We start from the raw sequence: 20,542 nt of genomic DNA on the forward strand, positions 1-20,542 counted from the left end.
TTCGATGCACCATAGTCGATGTTTTGCGCTGGTGCACTGGGACGACCCAGAGGGATGGTACAGGGAGGGAGGAGGGAGGAGGGTTCACGTTGGGGAACATGTGTATACCTGCGGCAGATTCATGTTGATACATGGCAAAAACAACACAAGATAGTAAAGGTAAAAAATAAAATAAAGAAAAAAAAAAATCATGGAAGCCGAAATACACAGGACACTTATTTGACAGAAATGTCTTTCTTTATTTGAAATTTAAATTTCACTGGTGATCCTCTTTTTCATCTGGACACTCTGCTAGGAGCATCCTATTTTACGACGAAATGTTCTCTAATGGGGGGACAATCAGCAGTCACCTCAGTTTCATGAAGAAGAAAACTAATGAGACCTGCATTCACTGAAAGAAGAAAACACAGGCTACACTAAAGTAGAAAACGAATTCTGAAGGGAAAGATAAGTCATCACTCAAATATTCACCTAATTCATGTGAATGGAACCCCATGGGTTCCAGTATGATCGTAAGTTCTTCACATGTCACCCTTTCATTGTATCACATAAGTGACAAATAATCCAGAATTTCCTTCTCGGAGCAGACGGCACTTGGACCTGATGGTGGGTACTGGGTGACTCATTTAGAATGGATTTTCCGGTGGCGTTTGAAAGTCCCCAGGTGACGGAAGGCACCGTGACACTCGGGGCACACGTAGGGCTTGAGCCCAGAGTGGATGCGTCGGTGAACCTTGAGGTTCCCTCGGTGGCTGAAAGCTCTGTCACAGTGCTCACAGTGGAAAGGCTTCTCCTGGGTGTGGGTCCTCTTGTGAGCGCGCAGTGTGGAGTTGTGGGTGAGCTTCTTGAGGCAGAGATCACAGCTGTAGGGCTTTTCGCCAGTGTGGATCTGCTCGTGAACCTGCAGATCTGAAGGCTGTATGAACCCTTTGGCACAGATGTCGCATTGAAAGGGCCTCTCTCCTGTGTGTGTCCTCTGGTGCAAGATAAGCTGAGATTGATAAGGAAAGCTTTTTTTGCACATCCTGAATTCAGAGGGTGCCCGTCCTGGGGTTTCTGCTCCCTCAGGAAGACTGGTGGGTCCCACGGTGCCAGATGAACCAACGGAATGGGACCCAAGCTGTCCTGAGAACTCTCCTTGGTCCAAACACGTGGCTGCTTCTTGACGCACGTCTTGGCAAGTCGGACTGCTGTCCCGCTTCCTTTTCATATGTCTGCGATTTTTTAGAGGACCTCGTCTGGATCCCCTCGTAGTGGAAACGTCTCCCTCTGGAACACAGGAAGAAAGGGTTCAGGAGCCACATTTTAAATACCACTTTCTTCTTGAGGATTCTTCTGTCTCTCTATGCTCCCAGAATTCGCTGAAAGAAATTCAGCACCACATTTAACATGGAGCATTTTCTGTGCTGCCGGCCTCACTGGAACCCTGATGTTGGCTGAGAAGTTCCCATCAAGCAACCAAGCTAAGAGCTTGGACTGTGGGACACTGGAACATTGATGATGGAGAAGGTTGGCACTGGACAATGATCTCCACCCACCCATCCAAGGATGGTGATGCTGGCTTCCCAGCCTCATGCCACCACAGGAGGGAGTCACTAACTCTGCTGGATTCCACGGTTTTGAGTACTCACCAGGACCCTTCAGAAGTTGAGGTGCTTCAGATTGAAGGGTTTTTGTCTCTCCCCTGACTTCCAACAGGTCCTTCTCCAAGTTCTCCCTGGGCGTCTGACCCTCCAGCTCACCTGCTTCAGGAACAGTCTCTGGCGGGAGAGCTCTCTCATCCTGACAAGGGACAAACAAGCAGAGTCAAAGCCATTTACCTTAGTCCATGGAAAACTGTTTCCTATTTCCCCATCTGCCTCGTATCTTGACCTTATACTCCAAGTTTCTTCATGAAATTTTAGGGGCTATGCCCTGACTTCTTCTGGTCCACCCCATCACCCTGATTGATAATCATCTCCTGATACTCAAGGCTGTCCTGGATCTATACAGACTGTATCTTGCAATCAAATCAGGACATCACAGTTGGCACTCTGACTTCTCTATGCATAGGTCTCTCCAAATCATATGCACTCCTTCCTGCCCCTGACTCTGGAAGTAAAGAACTCTAGGTCCAGCTCTCTTGACTCCATCACTGTTGGAGACTTTGCCTGGATTCATCTTTGTGATAGTGGTTACCCAGTACATAGGAAGATGACGTCCAGTATTCTTGGTCTCTACTCCATGCAAGTAAATAGCATCCCCTGCCTATACCCAACCTTATTTGAACAAATCAACTGTCTTCCATTCATTCTTCAATGTCTGAAAGGGAAAGTGTTGGTCACTCAGTCGTGTGTGACTCTTGCAAACCCATGGACTATAGCTGCCAGGTTCTTTTGTTGATGGGATTCTCCAGGCAAGAACATTAGAGTGTGTAGCCATTCCCTTCTCAAGGGGATCTTCCTGACCCAGGGATCGAACCCAGGTCTCCTGCATCGTCAGTAGATTCTTCACTATCTGAGCCACCAGGGAAGCCCAATGTCTACTGGGGGGCAAAATGAGTCCACTTTGGAGTCACTCCTTCAGTTGCAAGGAATGATCATATTCTGAAATATGACGTTCCCTTGGGCAAAGTGGCCTTGGGTACATCAGCTGTCAGTGCACTTCCCTGCAGAAAATTGAACCTAGCATCATATCAGGAAGACAGGATTCCCTTCTCCCCACTCCTAAGACTAGAAGCTTTCATAGCAGAGGGACAGAGATGGATTATCTTCATTCTCACACTGATTAGAAAAAATGCCTAGGAACTGAATGCATCCACGGGAATTCCTGGAAGCAATGGATCCATTCCTGTCCTTTGCCAAATCTCCCCATTACTCCAGCAGCCACACCCACCTCACTCTCTTCTATCTGCTTCCACGATCTCACCTGCTCCCTAGATAGGTTCGTGGCTCCTGGCAGATTCTGCAGGTCTTGGCTTCCCTCCTGGCCATCCTCTGGAGGTATGACCCTTGAGGAGGGTTGGGGCCCCCGGCACAGGTCTCTCTCATCGTCCATGTCACTGGCCTTGGCTTCAAACATCTCAATGTCTGGATCACGCACAAGATATTTCTGCCCTTGTATGCAGACTATGGTCTGTGAGGGGAGAAATCAATCAAGATCAGTCTGTATAAGACCTGGAATGTAGTTTTCAGGCATCCAATGGCATTGACAATAGAAGCTCCCGTTTGCTGTAAAAGATCTACATCCTTCGAGTTGAGACAGCAAAAAGGATCTCCCAAATTGCCCAACTGTGAACTTCTCTCACCTGTTTGGGAACCACTGATACAAAGCCAAACCTGCAGGTCCTATCTTGTGATCCCTGCAGCTTGCACGTGTCTCCTTGTCCCACACCCATCATTAAGGTCCTACTTACCCAGTTCTTGGGTTTCTGCTTATTTTTCAGCATGTCCTCCAGGTCTTTGCAACTCTGCACCCCACTTTCTTTGAGCAGGACCTGGCACTCCAGGGGCATGCAGATCATGAACTGTTCCAGCACCAGCCTGTCCATCATCTGCTCCTTGGTGTGAAGATCCGGCCTCAGCCACAGATGGCAGAGTTTACGGAGTCTCCTCAGATCCTTGACGGGGTCTGACTCCTCTGAGCTGCTAAATGTTCTGAACCGGACGTGCCAGGTTTCCTGGTCACAATCTGAGTTTTCCATGAGTGTGTCTTGGGGTGGCACAGACGCCAGTGACTCTGCCCCAGGGCTGTCTGTGATGTTTTCACAACCCTGAAAAAATGTCTGGTCCTCAGCCCTATTGATGGAGGAAATTTCCAGTAGGACTCTGAGCAAATGCTTCTAGAAGTGGGTGCCCAGTTGACGCCTATGGAAATGGATGTCTTCTGCTTTTCCTCAGTAATAAAGTCACTGGTTAGCAGTCTAGGGAGACAAAAAAAAGAGAAACAAATGGGTTTCATTTTTTTCCACCCTTCCATCTCCCCTACATCCCAATATTGGACACCATTGCCTGACTCATTCAATATTTCATGAAACTGTCTGGTCAGAAATGACCATAGGGCTTCCTTGGTGGTCCAGTGGCTAAGAATCTGCTGCCAATGCAGGGGACATGGGTTTGATCCCTCATATGGGAAGACCCCGCCTGCCTCTAAGCCTGTGCATCAGAACTCTTGAGCCTGAGAGGGGCAACTACTGAACCCGAGCTGTAGACTCTCAGCTCTGCCATGGGAGAAGCCACCACAATGAGAAGCCCATACCCCTCACCTAGACAGTAGTCCCCACTAGCTACGACTAGAGAAAGCCCTCACAGTAAAGAAGACTCAGCCCAGCCAAAATGAATGAATTAAAAAACTTAAAACTAATAATAATCATATATGTAGTTTTTAAATGGCCATAGGGTGCTGCTCAAAAATGCTTGAAAACGAGCCACCTCACAGCAACATGTGTGGAATCATTCTTCTCCCCTTGCAGAAAAGCTCAATTAAACATGGGGTTAGAGTAAGATCTCCTGTCACAAGGTCTCCCAGCTAATGTAGGATGAACAGAAAGCGAGACCTTTCTGAAACCCACCAGTGTGTCCTGATTACTAGGCATCCTCCTTGGACGTGCCCACTCATCGCTTACCCCTTCCAGGTCTCTTGCCTTCAGCCTCCTCAGGTCAGGCACTGGTTCTCAAAGTGTGACTAGAGCTGAAATGTCTGTATTTATAGAGAGTTGGGTGAAACTCCAGGGGTTTCCGGCCATAACCTCATCATCCCAGTGATTGGATAAAGGGCATGGAAGGAACCACTTTGGATAATCTGGGTAGATTCCACATCCTGTGGAGATTGCAACAGGAAGAACCATTAAAAAGGCCAACATATTGGTTTGGCAGTAAACTTTCTCTAATGTATTTTATTTACTTTAGACTTCATGGATGGCATGTCTTGGGGAAACAGATTGATTTTCCTGATCTAATGAAGTTTTTTCTCTCTGCTTGGAGACTGTGAGGCAGTCCAATAATTGTAATCCGACAGTGGTAATCAAATTGCGTTACTTAATCTTGTTTCTTTTCTTCTGAAATAAGTCATGAAAGACTCTTTGATGAGTCATGATGAGATCTACTGTCAGAAACCATTTCAGAGAGGCATCACAGAAACCAGAGGTTGTACACCAGTAGGGAAAAAGAGGAGAAGGCAATGGCACCCCAGTCCAGTGCTCTTGCCAGGAAAATCCCATGGATGGAGAAGCCTGATGGGCTACAGTCCATGGGGTCACTAAGAGCCGGACACGACTGAGCGACTTCACTTTCACATTTCCCTTTCATGCATTGGAGAAGGAAATGGCAACCCACTCCACTGTTCTTGCCTGGAGAATCCCAGGGACAGGGGAGCCTGGTGAGCTGCCATCTATGGGGTCCCACAATGTCGGACATGACTGGAATGACTTAGCAGCAGTTAGCAGCAACAGGGGAAAAGAATGACACTTATCAATTTAACAAGTCTTCTTTTTCTAAATACCTAAGGAAGCAGTATCCAAACTAGTACAAAGGGAACATATCTCAACATAATAATGGCCACATAGACAAAACCATGGCTATCACCTACCTGTAGCAAAGTCTTAGAAGAGAAAACACACAGGTCTTTCATAGAAATGTGTTTGTTTATTTGAAATTTAAATTACACTGGTGATCCTGTATTTAAACTAGCCATCCTGCTGCTGCTGCTGCTGCTAAGTTGCTTCAGTCGTGTCCGACTCTGTGTAGCCCCATAGATGGCAGCCCACCAGGCTCCCCCATCCCTGGGACTCTCCAGGCAAAAACACTGGAGTGGGTTGTCATTTTCTTCTCCAATGCATGAAAGTAAAAAGTGAAAGGGAAGTCGCTCAGTCGTGTCTGACTCTTGGTGACGCCATGGACTGTAGCCCACCAGGCCCCTCCATCCATGGGATTTTCCAGGCAAGAGTACTGGAGTGGAGTGCCATTGCCTTCTCTGGCCGTCCTGCTAGGAGTATCCTATTTTACAAGGAAATCACACCTGACAAGAAGGCAATCAGCAGTAGCCTCACTCTGATGATGAGGTACTGATAAGCGGTGAGACACAGCTTCATTGGAAGAACAAGAACAACACAAAGCGAAAAAATGTAAGAAAACCAGAGTCTAGGCAAAACACTCTCTGAAATACATCACAGCAGGATCCTCTATGACCCACCTCCCAAAATATCAGAAATAAAAGCAAAAATAAACAAATGGGACCTAATTAACCTTAAAAGCTTCTGCACATCAAAGGAAACTATTAGCAAGGTGAAAAGGCAGCCTTCAGAATGGGAGAAAATAATAGCAAATGAAGCAACTGACAAACAACTAGTCTCAAAAATAGACAAGCAACTCCTCCAGCTCAACTCCAGAAAAATAAATGACCCAATCAAAAAATGGGCCAAAGAACTAAATAGACATTTCTCCAAAGAAGACATGAGGATGGCTAACAAACACATGAAAAGATGCTCAACATCACTCATTATCAGAGAAATGCAAATCAAGACCACTATGAGGTACAATTTCACACCAGTCAGAATGGATGTGATCCAAAAGTCTACAGATAATAAATGTTGGAGAGGGTGTGGAAGACAGGGAACCCTCTTACAATGTTGGTGGGAATGCAAACTAGTACAGCCACTATGGAGAACAGTGTGGAGATTCCTTAAAACTCTGGAAATAGAACTGCCTTATGATCCAGCAATCCCACTGCTGGGCATACACACTGAGGAAACCAGAAGGGAAAGAGACACGTGTACCCCAATGTTCATCGCAGCACTGTTTATAATAGCCAGGACATGGAAGCAACCTAGATGTCCATCAGCAGATGAATGGATAAGAAAGCAGTGGTACATATACACAATGGAGTATTGCTCAGCCATTAAAAAGAATACATTTGAATCAGTTCTAATGAGGTGGATGAAACTGGAGCCTATTATACGGAGTGAAGTAAGCCAGAAGGAAAAACACCAATACAGTATACTAACGCATATATATGGAATTTAGAAAGATGATAACAATAACCCTGTGTACGAGACAGCAAAAGTGACGCTGATGTATGGAACAGTCTTATGGACTCTGTGGGAGAGGGAGAGGGTGGGAAGATTTGGGAGAATGGCATTGAAACATGTGAAATATCATGTATGAAACGAGATGCCAGTCCAGGTTCAATGCACGATTCTGGATGCTTGGGGCTAGTGCACTGGGATGACCCAGAGGGATGGTATGGGGAGGGAGGAGGGAGGAGGGTTCAGGATGGGGAGCACATGTATACCTGTGATGGATCCATTTTGATATTTGGCAAAACTAATACAATTATGTAAAGTTTAAAAATAAAATAAAATTAAAAAAAAAAAAGAAAACCAGAGTCTAACATCGTAAGGCAATTCTTCTCTAATTGAAAATTCACAAATGAAAAAGAAAACTATAGTCTATAGCAAAGTAGAAAACAAAATCCAAAGGGAAAAATAAGTCATCACTCAAGTATCCTAATTCACTAAAATATCCTAATTCACGTCAGTGGAACCCTGGGTTCCACGATCCTCCTAAGCCCTTCCCCTGTCATCCACACTTTGTATCACACAGGTGACAAATCATTCTAAATTTTCTCATTAAAACAGAAAGACTTGGACCTGAGGGCAGGGTCCTAAGCCAGTCATCTGGAATGCATTTTCCAGTGGCGTTTGAAAGTCCCCAGCTGACGGAAGGCTCTGTGACACTCGGGGCACATGTAGGGCCTGAGCCCAGAGTGGGTGCATCGGTGAACATTGAGGTTCCCTCGGTGGCCGAAAGCTCTGTCACAGTGCTCACAGCGGAAAGGCTTCTCCTGGGTGTCGGTTCTCTTGTGAGCGCGCAGTGTGGAGTCGTGGGTGAACTTCTTGATGCAGATGTCACAGCTGTAGGGCTTCTCGCCAGTGTGGATTCGCTGGTGAACCCCCAGGTCTGAAGGCTGTATGAACCCTCTGGCACAGATGTCGCATTGAAAGGGCCTCTCTCCTGTGTGTGTCCTCTGGTGCAAGGTAAGCTGAGATTGATAAGGAAAGCTCTTTTTGCACACCCTGCATTCAGAGGGTGCCCATCCTGGGGTTCCTGCTCCCTCAGGAAGACTGGTGGGTCCCCCGGTGCCAGATGAACCAACGGAATGGAACCCAAGTCGTCCTGAGAACTCTCCTTGATCCAAACACGTGGCTGCCTCTTGAAGCACCTCTTGGCAAGAGGGACTGCTGTCCCGTTTCCTTTTGACGTGTCTGCGATTCTTCAGAGGACCGAGTCTGGATCCACTCGGAGTGGAAACATCTCCCTCTGGAACACAAGAGGAAAGGCTTCAGGAGCCACATTTGAAGTATCACTTCCTTCCTGGGGACTCTCCCCTCTCTCTGCCCTCCCAGAAACTGCTGAAAGAAGAGATTCAGCACCATATTTATCAAGGAGCATTTTCCATGGTGCCGGCCTCATTGGAACCATCCCTAATTTGGCTACAGACTTCCCAGCATACAAACTACCTAAGAGTCTAGCTAATGAAACACTCTGAAACATTGACGATGGAGAAGGTTGGCATTGGAGAAGCAACTCCTACCCCACAACACCAAGGGATGGAAATGCTCAGTACCCCTTCCTGGACATCAGTGGAGGCAGTCAGTACCTCCTGTGGTCTCCAAATTTTTAATATTCACCATGATCCTGCAGAAGTTTAGGCTCTTGAGCCGAAAGAGTTCTTGTCACTCCTGTGTCTTTCACCAGGTCCTTCTCCAAGTTCTCCTTGGAGGGCGTCTGACCCTCCAGTTCAACTGTTTCAAGAATGGTCTCTAGCAGGAGAGCTTTCTGGCCCTGACAAGGGGCAACCAAGCAGAGTCAATCCCACTGCCTTAGCCCACGGCAAGCTCTGTCTCCTCTTTCCCCACCCGCCTCGTACCCTGATCCCACACTCCAGCTTTCTGGATATCAGTTTGGGGGATATGCCCTGACTGCTTCCCATCACCCTGATTGGCAAACCTCTTCTGATTCCCATTTCTGTCCTTGATCTATACCGACCACCTCTGGCAAAAGTCCAGACTTCATAGCTGGCACTGCCAATTATCTTTGCACATATCTCTCCACCTCATCTCACATTCTCCAGGCCCTGAATCTGAAAGCAGAGGATTCTGGCTCTAGGGCTCCTGACTTCACCACTTGTTGATACCTTGCCTGGATTTCTCTTCGTCATGGAAGGTGGCCTGGGGCATAATAAGATGATAAGCAGTATAGCTGTTATACTGTATAGCTCTATTCTATACTATGTAGCTCTATTCGTGAGAAATCAGTAGCATCTCCTCTCCTGATTCACATTTCAAAAAATCCACTCTCTCCAGACATACTCCAAAATCTGAGGGGGAAAATGACTCCAACGGGGAACTTGTTATCAATTCTAGGTGTTTACAATATCCCCCAATATTATTGCCTCTGAATAAATCCATCATGGGTTAAACACGTGTGAGTGCATTTACAACTGATGAACTGAGCCGGCACCATCCCGTGGAAACAGGACTCCTTTGCCCTCGTGCTTAGGCCACAAGCTTTCATGGTGAAGGACTATGACAGAGGGACTGTCTTCATTCTCACACTGGCTGGAAAACGGCCGGGAACGGAATGCATCCATGAGAATTCCTAGAGGCAGTGGGTCCATTCCTGTGTTTGCCCAGTTCTCCAAATACTTCCACAGTCACACTCACTCGACCCTCTTCTACCTGCTCCCAGACTGGAGGTCAGGACATCATACTCACCTGCCCCCTCAACAGGTCCTCGGCTCCTGGCAGATGCTGCCCGTCTCGGCTTTCCTGCTGGCCATCGTCTGGAGGGACGACACTGACTGTAGACTGGGGCTCCCTGGCTTGGTCTTCCTCACCGTGCCTCTCACTGACCTCAGATCCTAACATCTCAACACCAGAGACTGGCATCAAAAAATCCTCACCTTGGACACGGACTACAGCCTGTGACAAAAAATTCAAATAGGATTAGTCTCCCTTCACAAGACCCAAAAAGGTATTCATTGCATATACTACCTTAGAAGCGCACCTCCTGGGAATGACATTTGAAAGACCAACACCCTCAAGTGAGGATCTACAGAAACATCTCCAGTGATGCCACAGGCCAAGTGCTCGCCCTTCTGGGAATCACTGATTCAGAGCCAAGCCCTCTGATCCTTCTCCTTCATCTCCTAGCTCCCAGCCGCTCATGCCACCGTTCCCTGTCTCAGCGGGTCACTAGGGTCCTACTCACCCATTTCTTCAGTTTCTGCTTCTTTCTCAGCACCTCTTCCAGATCCTTACAAGTCTTGGCACCACTACTTTTGACCAAGACCTGGATGTCCGGCGGCATGCACATCACGAACTGCTCCAGCACCAGCCTGTCCACCATGTCCTCCTTGGTGTGAAGATCCGGCCTCAGCCACAGACCACAGAGTTCACGGAGCCTCCTCAGAGCCTTGATCGGGTCGGATTCATCCGAGCTCCTAAACGTTCTGAAGCGAACTCGCAACTCTTCACGGTCGGAGTCGGGGTTTTCCCTTCGGGTGTCTTGGCGTGGCGCAGATGCTGGCGACTCTGCTCCGGGGCTGTCCACGACAGGGCCATGACCCCTTGTCTGGTTCTCAGCCATACCGACTTTAGAGCTTTTCAGTAGGACTCTGGGCAAATGGTCTAGAAGTGGGTGCCCAACTGACCCCGATGGAAAGGAATTTCCTTTTGCTTTTCCTCAGTAATAGATTCAGTATTCAGAAATATAAGGGAAAAAAAATAAACGAATGCAGCCAATTAGTTTTATTTTCATCCACCCTACCATCCCTCATCCCAATACTGGGCATTATTCCCCCCTCAGAATTTCACACCAGGGACAAGAATCCATTCTCTTATTCCTCTGACATCCATCTTATAGTACAAGAAACTGTGTGGTCAAAACTGTCCACAGGGCAGTGTTTAAAAGCCCTTGTTGAGAAAATGAACCACACCCCAAGATACCATGGAGTGTGGAAACAATCTCATCTCACAGAAGATTCCACAAATGAACCACAGTTCACGTGTGGCCGGAGGGAGATCGGTGGATTTCACGCGGTCTCTGAGCGAATGCAAGGTGAACAGAAAGCCAGGACTTACTGAAACCCACTTCCACGTGCCCTGACTTTCGAGCGTTCTCTTTACACATTTCCCATCAATTACCTCTTTGAAGCCTTCTCGCCTCGGTCCTCCTCAGTTGGGGACTTGCTCTCAAACTCGGCCGGCGGAGAAGCGTCTCTCTATGGAGCTGGAAGAAATGCCGGACCTCTCGGCCTGTTACGCAATCGGCGCATGGATTCGTTGGGGGCGGGGCAAACCTTTCTAGATAATCCCACTTTACTTAATCACAGGGATTCGATTGCCCATGGAAACTCGCTCAGGACAAACCACGATTTACTAAAGAGGTCTCCATAGTGATTTAGCGACAGATTCTGTGTTTTTTTTTTTTTTTCTGTTTTTGGCCAATCAGGGGGGCAGGTTCGGTCTCAGTTCCCAGACCGCGGAAGGAAACCACGCCACCTGAAGCGGGAGCGCTAAGTCTCACCCGCTGGACCGCTAGGGAAATCCCTCGGTTTCCTTTTGGATTTGATTGATTTTGGACTTTGGGGACTGCATTTTGGGGTGAACGGACTGGTTTTAATGATCTCGAGAATTTTTGGTCTCACTGCCTGGAGGGTTTGACGGAGTCAGAGACATGACTGGAATCTGGCTGGGAACCAGATCGGTTTGACTCCTCTCGTCTGTTCTGTTCTTGTGAGATAAGTCTTAAAAGGCTTTCCTAAAATCAGCTGATGAGCTAAGGTGTGAGAAGACCCGATTTCTAAGTAGCCTTTTTGAAGACTAGAAGTTGTACACCAATAGGAAAGAAGAATGACACCTATCACTTTCGGAAGCCTTCCTTTTTCAAAACACCTCGGGAAGAAATACCTGAACAAGTATGGAGTGAGTGAATCTATCTCAGCATAAAAGCAGCCATGTAGGCAAAACCACGGCCATCACCTATTCCCTGTAGAAAAGTCTTAGAAACTACACAGACACATTTGACAGAAATGTGTTTATTTGAAATTTAAACTCCACTGGAGAGCTTGGCCTCTGTGCCAGGACCATGCAGGTTTACAGAGAAGTCCTGCCTAACAGGAAGGCAGTCAACAGTAGGCTCAGTTTCAGGATGAAGTTCTGATAACTAATGAGACATGCTTTCAGTAGAAGAATAACAAAAGAAAGAAAAACTTTTTCAAACAGGCTACACTAAAGTAGAAAACAAAATCCAAAGGGAACGATAAGCCATCACTCAAATATCCTCCTCATTCATGTAAATGGAAGCCCCTGGACCCAATATCCTCCGAAGCTCTTCCCATGTCATCCACCCTTTGTGTTACAGAAGTGACAAATCATTGTGAATTTCCTTCTTGGACCCGAGGGCAGGGTCCTGGGCCAGTGGTTCGGAATGGGTTTCCTGGTGGGATTTGAGAGACCCCAGGGAGCAGAAGGCACGTGACACTCAGGGCACATGTAGGGCTCGAGCCCAGAGTGTGACCATGAGGTTCCCACTGTGGTCGAAAGCTTTTTCACAGTGCTCACAGCAGAAAGGCTTCTCTTGGGTGTGGGTCCTCTGGTGAGTGTGCAGCATGGAGTCGTGAGGGAACCTCTTGGGGTAGAGATCACAGCCGTAGGGCTTCTTGCCCTGTGGGTCTCCTGGTGAACACACAGGTCCGGAGGCTGCATGAACCACTGGACGTGGATGTCGCTTTTTTCTTTTTGTAATTTCAAGGGCCGTCTCTCTTTTATGCGGTTCCAGAATAAGGGCCCATTACTTTGATAACCACGGGCTCAGCAGAAGGCTCAACAGAATATGTGTAAAAGAATGTTTCCAAAGGCTCCAGAGATGACCCCAACTCTGCTTCCTGCTTCCCCTGGACAATACTCCATCTCCTGGGTGGGGCGGCTACTTGGTCCAGCTGACTTTAGGAATGTCATAGTGCTCCGTGAGCATGTCCAGGTGTCTGTTGAAGTCCTCCACTCTCTGCTTGTGGGTTTTGGATGCTTTCTTCAGGATCCTCTCCATTTGTCGCTTCTCCTGCACCTTCTCAAAGGCCACCTGGGCTGGGGTCAGCTTGTCGAGGTGGCGCCTCAGCTCCTCCTCCTGGTTCTTCTGGATTTTCCCCATCGTTTCCAGGAGTTTTGCCTTGTCTGTGTCCTTTTTCTTCTTCCGCTTGGTCACACCAAGCTCTGTGACTCCTTTCAGCTTCAGGGGTCCCTTTTGGACCTGCTCATAGGCGTCCATGCTGCCCATTTTTGGATTCGGATTTCTAAATGGACAAAAGTCAGGGGTGGGTCAGTTTTCTGAAATGGAAATTGGGACAATATCGTTCTCTACTGTAGATGCGAGAGGTTCTCTCTTTGCGGGTTAACACAAATGAACACAGACGAACATGTCTGCTTAGCCCAGGGGTCAAGGTTCAGAAAGCCTTGTGGAATAAATGCGCCACACCCCACCGCAGCATGGAGGGTGGCAACACCCTATAAATCAGGGTGATTTATAAACCTATACATCAGATGGAGGCAGGCGGGGGAAACTGAAAGACCTCTTATTTAAAATGTCTTTTATGCAAGGGAAGGATCTGTGTTCCATTATATTTCCCAAGTTCCATTTACATGTTTCAAGTCAGTTCTTCCCCACTCACAGAGAGCTCAGCAGTCAACCGTAGGTAATATGGAGTTTAAGGGAGATCCACTGCTTTCACAAGGCCTCTGAGCTGATGCAAGGTGAGTAGAAAACCCAGCCTTCCGAAACCCACCACCTCCTTCTGTACTGATTCCAAAACCTTCTCCTTAGATGTTCTCACTCATCACTTACCTCCTTTGAGCCCTCTTGCCCTCAGCCCCCTCAAGTCGATGACTGGCTATCAGAGTGTGTCTGGGGCTGAAACATCTCTATTTATAGAGAGGCAGAGGAAATGGCAAGGGTCCTGCTTGTTACCCCATCAGCACAGGGATTGTGTAAGGGCGGGTTGAACCATTTATATGACGTCATTTTAGATAATCCAATTTATCCATGGATCCAGTTTCACATGGACACTGCACCAGAAAAAAACACAGTTTATCAAAGAGGCCTCCATATTGGTTTTCTGGTAGACTTCTCTGATAGCTCAGTTCGTAAAGAATCCTCTTGGAATGCAGGAGACGCTAGAGTAATTCCTGGGTCAGGAAGATCTGCTGGAGAAGGGATAGGCTACCCACTCCAGTGTTCTTGGGCTTCCCTTGTGGCTCAGCTGGGAAAGAAGTAAAGTGAAAGTCTTTCAGTCATGTCCGACCCTTTGTGACCACGTGGATATACAGTCCATGGAATTCTCCAAGCCAGAAGACTGGAGTGGGTAGCCGATCTCCAAGGGATCTTCCCAACCCTGGGAGCAAAGCCAGGTCTCCCGCATTGCAGGCAGATTCTTTAACACCAGGGAAGCCCGTGCACTTTGGCATTAAGATTGATTTTTTCTGGTCTAGCAAATACTTTTTTCATTTACCTGAAGAGTTGGAAGGAGTCAAAGCATAGGTATTTGAGTTTTAACCAGTTTGGTTCGCCTATGCGTCCCTGGTGGCTCAGTGGTAAAAAGTCTACCTGCCAATGCAGGAGACGTGGGTTCACTCCCTGGGTTGGGAAGATCTCTCGCAGAAGGAAATGGACAACCCACTCCAGTATTCTTGCCTGGAAAATTCAATGGACAGAAGAACCTGGTGGGCCATGGAATAGGAGAGTTGGACACAACTCAGTGACTAAACAACCCTTTTTAAAATTCCGCATGTAAAGATCTTGGATGAGATCAGAGTCCTGTATGTTCTGCAGGGCATGTGCCACTTTTGGGGTCGCAGCCTGGCTTTTCAGTAAGTACACTTTGGTGTGGCACAGACACTTGTGGTTCAGATTATGGCCTGTCTGGGACTATTCCATGACCCCACAAAAAATGTACATTCTTTAGCCATAGTGACTGAGGAATTTACTAGCAAAATGTTGAGCACATGCTTCTAGAAGCCCATGACAAATTCACCCCTACGTAAAGGGATTTCCTCTACCTTTCCTCAGCAATGTATTCACTGTTCAGAAGAATGGGGGCAAAAGATAAATGAACAAGACTAGTTTCATTTTATTCCACCCTTCGATCTCCTCTACATTCCTCACCCCAATACCCAATACCATTCTCTCATTGGTACAATATTTCATATTGAATGGTCATTAGTCCATCCATCATTCTGACATCCACCTTTATGGGAAAAAATGGTTGAAATGTCTGAATGGCTCCCTAGATTTTGACTTCTGTAGTCTGGGACTATGGTGTTCCTTGCTGTACTTTCAAGAAATTTGCAGTGTGTGAGACTCCTCAAATGGATATGAACAGCAGTGCCAGTTTTTATATGATTCGGTCAAGACAAGCCACCAGGCGAGGCTCTCAGTCATGATTCTTCTGGGGAAAAAAAATAGGAGGAAGACTATTTAAACACTGAATTCCATGTAGTATAGTGACGTTGGAAACGTTAAGCAAAGATTGTCCACCCAAAACATTTCCTTGTTCTCACCAGGGTATTTATTAGCTCCAAGGAAGGGATGCACAAAAGGATCCAAAGAGAATCAAGTTCCTGATCACATACTTGTTATGGTTATGAAACACACAACATACAGTTTTGACTCTTTTATAAAGTGTACAATCTGGTTCCACCAAGTTTGTTCAAAATGTTGTGCAACTGTCAATGTTGTCTATTTCCAACTTTGCTCAACACCCCAAGAACAAAATGTGAATCATGAAAAGTCCCTCCCCATTCTCTGCCCCCCTCCCCCTTTACCCTGGTCAATCCATTCATGTACTTCTTGCATCTATGGGTTCAGTTCAGGTCAGTTCAGTTCAGTCGCTCAGTCGTGTCCAACTCTTTGAGACCCCATGAAATGCAGCACGTCAGGCTACCCTGTCCAACAGCTCCCGGAGTTTACTCAAACTCACATCCATTGAGTCAGAGATGCCATCCAACCATCTCATCCTCAGTCATCCCCTTCCCCTCCTGCCTTCAATCTTTCCCAGCATCAGGGTCTTTTCAAATGAGTCAGTTCTTTGCATCAGGTGGCCAAAGTATTGGAGTTTCTCCTTCAGCTCAAATATTTTCCAACGAATATTCAGGACTGATTTCCTTTAAGATGGACTGGTTGGATCTCCTTGCAGTCCAAAGGACACTCAGGAGTCTTCCCCAACACCAAGGTTCAAAAGCATCAATTTCTTGCCTCTCAGCTTTCTTTAAGTCCAACTCTCACATCCATACATGACTACTGGAAAAACCATAGCTTTGACTAGCTGGACCTTTGTTGGCCAAGTAATGTCTCTGTTGTTTACTACGCTGTCTAGCTTGGTCATAACTTTTCTTCCAGGGAGCAAGAGTCTTTTAATTTCATGGCTGGAGTCACCATCTGCAGTGAATTTGGAGCTCCCCCACCTCGAAAATAAATTATCTCACTTTTTCCACTGTTTCCCCATCTGTTTGCTATGAAGGGATGGGACCAGATGCCATGATCTTAGTTTTCTGAATATTGAGTTTTAAGCCAAGATTTTCACTCTCCTCTTTGACTTTCATCAAGGGACTCTGGTTCTTTTTCGCTTTCTGCCAGAAGGGTGGTGTCATCTGTGTATCTGAGGTTATTGATATTTCTCCTGCAAATCTTGATTCCAGCTTGTGTTTCATCCAGCCCAGCTTGTCTCATGATGTATTCTGCATATAAATTACATAAGCAGGGTGACAATATACATCCTTGACGTACTCCTTTCCCAATTTGGAATCAGTCCGTTGTTCCAAGTCCAGTTCTAACTGTTGCTTCCTGACCTGCATACAGATTTCTCAGGAGGCAGCTCAGGAAGTCTGGTATTCCTGTCTAACAATTTTCCACAGTTTCTTGTGATCCACACAGTCTAAGGCTGTGGCATAGTCAATAAAGCAGAAGTAGATGTTTCTCTGGAACGCTTTTGCTTATTCAATGATCCAATTGATGTTGGCAATTTGATCTCTGGTTCCTCTGCCTTTTCTAAATCCAGCTTGAGCCTCTGAGTTCATGGTTCACGTACTGTTGAAGAGTGGCTTGGAGAATTTTGAGTATTACTATGCTAGCATGTGCGATGAGTGCAATTGTGCAGTAGTTTGAACATTCTTTGGCATTGCCTTTCTTTGGGATTGGAATGAAAACTGACCTTTTCCAGTCCTTCGGCCATTGCTGACTTTTCCAAATTTGCTGACTGATTGAGCGCAACAGTTTCACAACATCATGCCTGAGGATTTGAAATAGCTCAAGTGAAATTCCATCACCTCCACTAGCTTTGTTCATAGTGATTCTTCCTAAGGCCCACTTGACTTCACATTCCAGGATGTCTGGCTCTAGGTGAGTGATCACACCTTCGGGATTATCTGGGTCGTGAAGATCTTTTTTGTATAGTTCTGTATATTCTTGCCACCTCTTCTTAATATCTTCTGCTTCTCTTGGGTCCATACCATTTCTGTCCTTTATTGTGCCCATCCTTGCATGAAATCTTCCCTTGGCAAATCCAAATCCTTTCTCACACCCTCGGAGGGCACCACTCCTCACACACTCTACCTTCTCCTGCACTCCCCAGCCACTTGGCACATCTGACCACACCAAGCCCAACGGGCTTTGCGGTCTGGTTTCTAGGGTTTTCCTCCACTGTGTGGAAAGTCCTTCCCCCGACACCCTCAGGCTGTCCTCCGATCTCCACACAATCAGTGGTTCTTTGGAGACGGACAGGCCTGGCTGTTGCTTTATCACCCGGCATCTCACTCCATCACTACGTTTCCTCAATAGCAGTTTTCCAGCCTCGGTATGTATTTTATTTTTAACTCCATTTGTTTTCGGCTGTGCTGGGTCTTTGTTGCTGCTCGGGGCACAGGGCTCCTCTCCAGTCGCGGGGCACAGGCTTCCCTCTCTTGTGCGGACCCCAGGCTCTTGGGGTTCTGGGCTTCAGTAGTGGCGGCACCCAGGCTCGGTGGTTGTGTCGCATGGCCTATGCTCTGGAGCCCTGTGACCTTCTTGGGTCAGGGATGGAACTCGTGTCCTCTCATTGGCAGGCACAGCCTTTACCTCCGAGCCCCCGGGGAAGCCCTATTATCCACTTTCTTAACTACTACTTAACTGCGTCTGTGTTTTGAAGTCTTATTCATATTTCATCATATTAACTTCTTGTGTTGATTCTTCGATAATGGTTCTAATACCCCTGTTTCTGAAGAGACCCAGTCTTTATATTCTATATTGCTTCTTTGAATTAGTTGCCTCCATCTTGGGCCTGTAAGTTAACATCCTTTGAGATAGAAGGAGGCGACAGAGGATGAGATGGTTTGATGGCATCACCAAATTAATGGACACGAGGTTGAGCAAACTCCTGGGGGATAGTGAAGGACAGGGAAGCCTGGCGTGCTGCAGTCCATGGAGTTGCAAAGTGAAAGCAAGTGAAGTGGCTGTTTGTGACCCCATGGACTGTAGCCAACCAGATTCCTCTGTCCATGGGATTCTCTAGGCAAGAATACTTCACTGGGTTGCCATTCCCTTCTCTTGGGGAACTTCCCCACCGAGGGAGCAAACACATGTCTCCTGCATTGGCAGGCGGATGCTTTACCACTGAGCCTCCTGGGAAACCATGAGAGATTCTGAGAATGACCCAAGAAATGAAAAGAAATGGACCCTGGAACTGAAAGTTAACTGTATTTACAACAATCAAGATGACACTCATCAGACCAGTGATGACCACTTTTAAGATGGTTGTCAGAGCTGACTACACTGTTTCTGCCTGTAGCCCCCTCCTTCCATCTATAAAAGCTGTCACTCATTAATTGTCCAGGGTGGGAGGTGGGGGGAGTCAGCCATTGGACAGTCGTCTGCCCCACGTCCACAGTTGTTGGAGAAGGAAATGGCAACCCAGTCCAGTACTCTTGCCTGGAATGCCATGGACGGAGGACCCTGGTAGGCTACAGTCCACGGGGCTGCAAAGAGTTGGACATGACTGAGCGACTCTCTGATGCTTTCTGATGCTTTCTTCAGGATCCTCTCCATTTATTGCTTCTCCTGCACCTTCTCAAAGGCCACCTGGGCTGGGGTCCGCTTATTGAGGTGGGGCCCAGCTCCTCCTCCTGGTTCTTCCGGATTTTTCCCATCGCTTCTAGGAGTTTTGCCTTGTCTATGTCCTTTTTCTTCTTCCACCACTAACCAAACTAGTTAAAACTTTCAGATACCTATACTTTGACTCCTTCCAACTCTCCAGGTAAATGAGAAAAGTATTTGATAGACCAGGAAAATCAATCTTACTACCAAAAAGTGCACGGGCTTCCCTGGTGGTAAAGAATCTGCCTGCAATGCGGGAGACCTGGCTTTGATACCTGGGTTGGGAAGATCCCTTGGAGAAGGGAACAGCTACCGACTCATCTTCTGGCGTGGAGAATTCCATGGACTGTATATCCACGGGGTCACAAAGTGTCGGACATGACTGAAAGACTTTCACTTTACTTCTTTCCCAGCTGAGCCACAAGGGAAGCCCAAGAATACTAGAGTGAGTAGCGTATCTCTTCTCCAGCAGATCTTCCTGACCCAGGAATTACTACAGCATCTCCTGCATTGTAGGTGGATTCTTTACCACCTGAGCTATCAGAGACGTCTACCAGAAAACCAACATGGAGGCCTCTTTAATAAATTGTGGTTTTTTTTCCAGTGGAGTGTCTGTGTGAAACTGGATCCATGGATAAATTGGATTATCTAAAATGAGGTCATATAAATGGCTTGAACCACCCTTGCACAATCGCTGTGCTGATGGGGTAACAAGCAGGGACCCTTGCCATTTCCCTCGGCTCTCTATAAATAAGATGTTTCAGCCCCAGACACATTCTGATAGCCAGTCACCGACATGAGGAGCCTGACGGCAAGAGGGCTCCTAGGAGGTAAGTGATGAGTGAGAACGTCTAAGGAGAAAGTATGGGAATCAATACAGAAGGAGGTGGTGGGTTTCAGAAGGCTGGGTTTTCTACTCACCTTGCATCAGCTCAAAGATCTTGTGAAAGCAGTGGATCTCCCTTAAACTCCATATTAACTACGGTTGACTGCTGAGCTCTCTGTGAGGAAGAGAACTTCCTCACAGACTTTAAACATGTAAATGGAACTTGGGAACTATAATGGAACACAGATCCTTCTCTTGCAGAAAAGACATTTTAAACAAGAGGTCTTTCAGGTTCCCCCTGCCTGCCTCCATCTGATTTATAGGTTTATAAATCACCCTGATTTATAGGGTGTTGCCACCCTCCATGCTGTGGTGTGGTGTGCTGCATTTATTCCTCAAGGCTTTCTGATCCCTGGCCCCCTGGGCTAAGCAGAGATATTCGTCTGTGTTCATTGCTGTTAACCCACACAGAGGGAACCTCTCGGATTTACACAGGAGCACGATATTGTCCCAATTTCCATTTGAGAAAACTGACCCCCCACTTTTGTCCATTTAGAAATCC

At 47.0% G+C, this 20,542-nt stretch overlaps 3 protein-coding genes across 3 annotated transcripts; all 3 read right to left on the reverse strand.

Annotated features, from left to right (window-relative positions):
• Positions 1 to 268: 268 nt before the first annotated feature.
• LOC139177010 (zinc finger and SCAN domain-containing protein 5B-like) lies at positions 269 to 6,067 on the reverse strand. The gene is made up of 5 exons (XM_070770270.1): positions 6,026 to 6,067; positions 3,395 to 3,820; positions 2,908 to 3,114; positions 1,632 to 1,782; positions 269 to 1,269 (listed from the first exon to the last, which is right to left on the reverse strand). The coding sequence occupies exons 1-5, from the start codon at positions 6,065 to 6,067 to the stop codon at positions 623 to 625; spliced, it is 1,473 nt and encodes a 490-aa protein (XP_070626371.1). The 3' UTR covers positions 269 to 622.
• An 848-nt stretch (positions 6,068 to 6,915) lies between these two features.
• Positions 6,916 to 10,996, reverse strand: LOC139177376 (zinc finger and SCAN domain-containing protein 5B-like). The gene is made up of 4 exons (XM_070772461.1): positions 10,248 to 10,996; positions 9,752 to 9,958; positions 8,666 to 8,819; positions 6,916 to 8,294 (listed from the first exon to the last, which is right to left on the reverse strand). Exons 1-4 carry the CDS (start codon positions 10,623 to 10,625, stop codon positions 7,648 to 7,650), a joined length of 1,386 nt encoding a protein of 461 aa, XP_070628562.1. The 5' UTR covers positions 10,626 to 10,996; the 3' UTR covers positions 6,916 to 7,647.
• A 1,548-nt stretch (positions 10,997 to 12,544) lies between these two features.
• Positions 12,545 to 13,304, reverse strand: LOC139177377 (protein FAM32A-like). The gene has a single exon (XM_070772462.1). The coding sequence runs from the start codon at positions 13,302 to 13,304 to the stop codon at positions 12,966 to 12,968; it is 339 nt and encodes a 112-aa protein (XP_070628563.1). The 3' UTR covers positions 12,545 to 12,965.
• Positions 13,305 to 20,542: the final 7,238 nt, after the last annotated feature.

The sequence above is a fragment of the Bos indicus genome, chromosome 18, assembly GCF_029378745.1.
Source record: "Bos indicus isolate NIAB-ARS_2022 breed Sahiwal x Tharparkar chromosome 18, NIAB-ARS_B.indTharparkar_mat_pri_1.0, whole genome shotgun sequence".
Classification (NCBI taxonomy): domain Eukaryota; kingdom Metazoa; phylum Chordata; class Mammalia; order Artiodactyla; family Bovidae; genus Bos; species Bos indicus.

Bases quoted from the DNA above. Each gene is read 5' to 3' on its own strand.
- LOC139177010 (XM_070770270.1), bottom strand. From the start codon at position 6,067: ATGAAGCTGTGTCTCACCGCTTATCAGTACCTCATCATCAGA. The intron at 3,115-3,394 runs GTAAGTAGGACC...CTCCCCTCACAG, and splicing joins AGCAGAAACCCAAGAACTGG to ACCATAGTCTGCATACAAGG. The intron at 1,270-1,631 runs GTGAGTACTCAA...CCTGTGTTCCAG, and splicing joins TCAACTTCTGAAGGGTCCTG to AGGGAGACGTTTCCACTACG.
- LOC139177376 (XM_070772461.1), bottom strand. From the start codon at position 10,625: ATGGCTGAGAACCAGACAAGGGGTCATGGCCCTGTCGTGGACAGCCCC. The intron at 9,959-10,247 runs GTGAGTAGGACC...TTTTTGTCACAG, and splicing joins AGCAGAAACTGAAGAAATGG to GCTGTAGTCCGTGTCCAAGG. The intron at 8,295-8,665 runs GTGAATATTAAA...CTTGTGTTCCAG, and splicing joins TAAACTTCTGCAGGATCATG to AGGGAGATGTTTCCACTCCG.
- LOC139177377 (XM_070772462.1), bottom strand. From the start codon at position 13,304: ATGGACGCCTATGAGCAGGTCCAAAAGGGACCCCTGAAGCTGAAAGGA.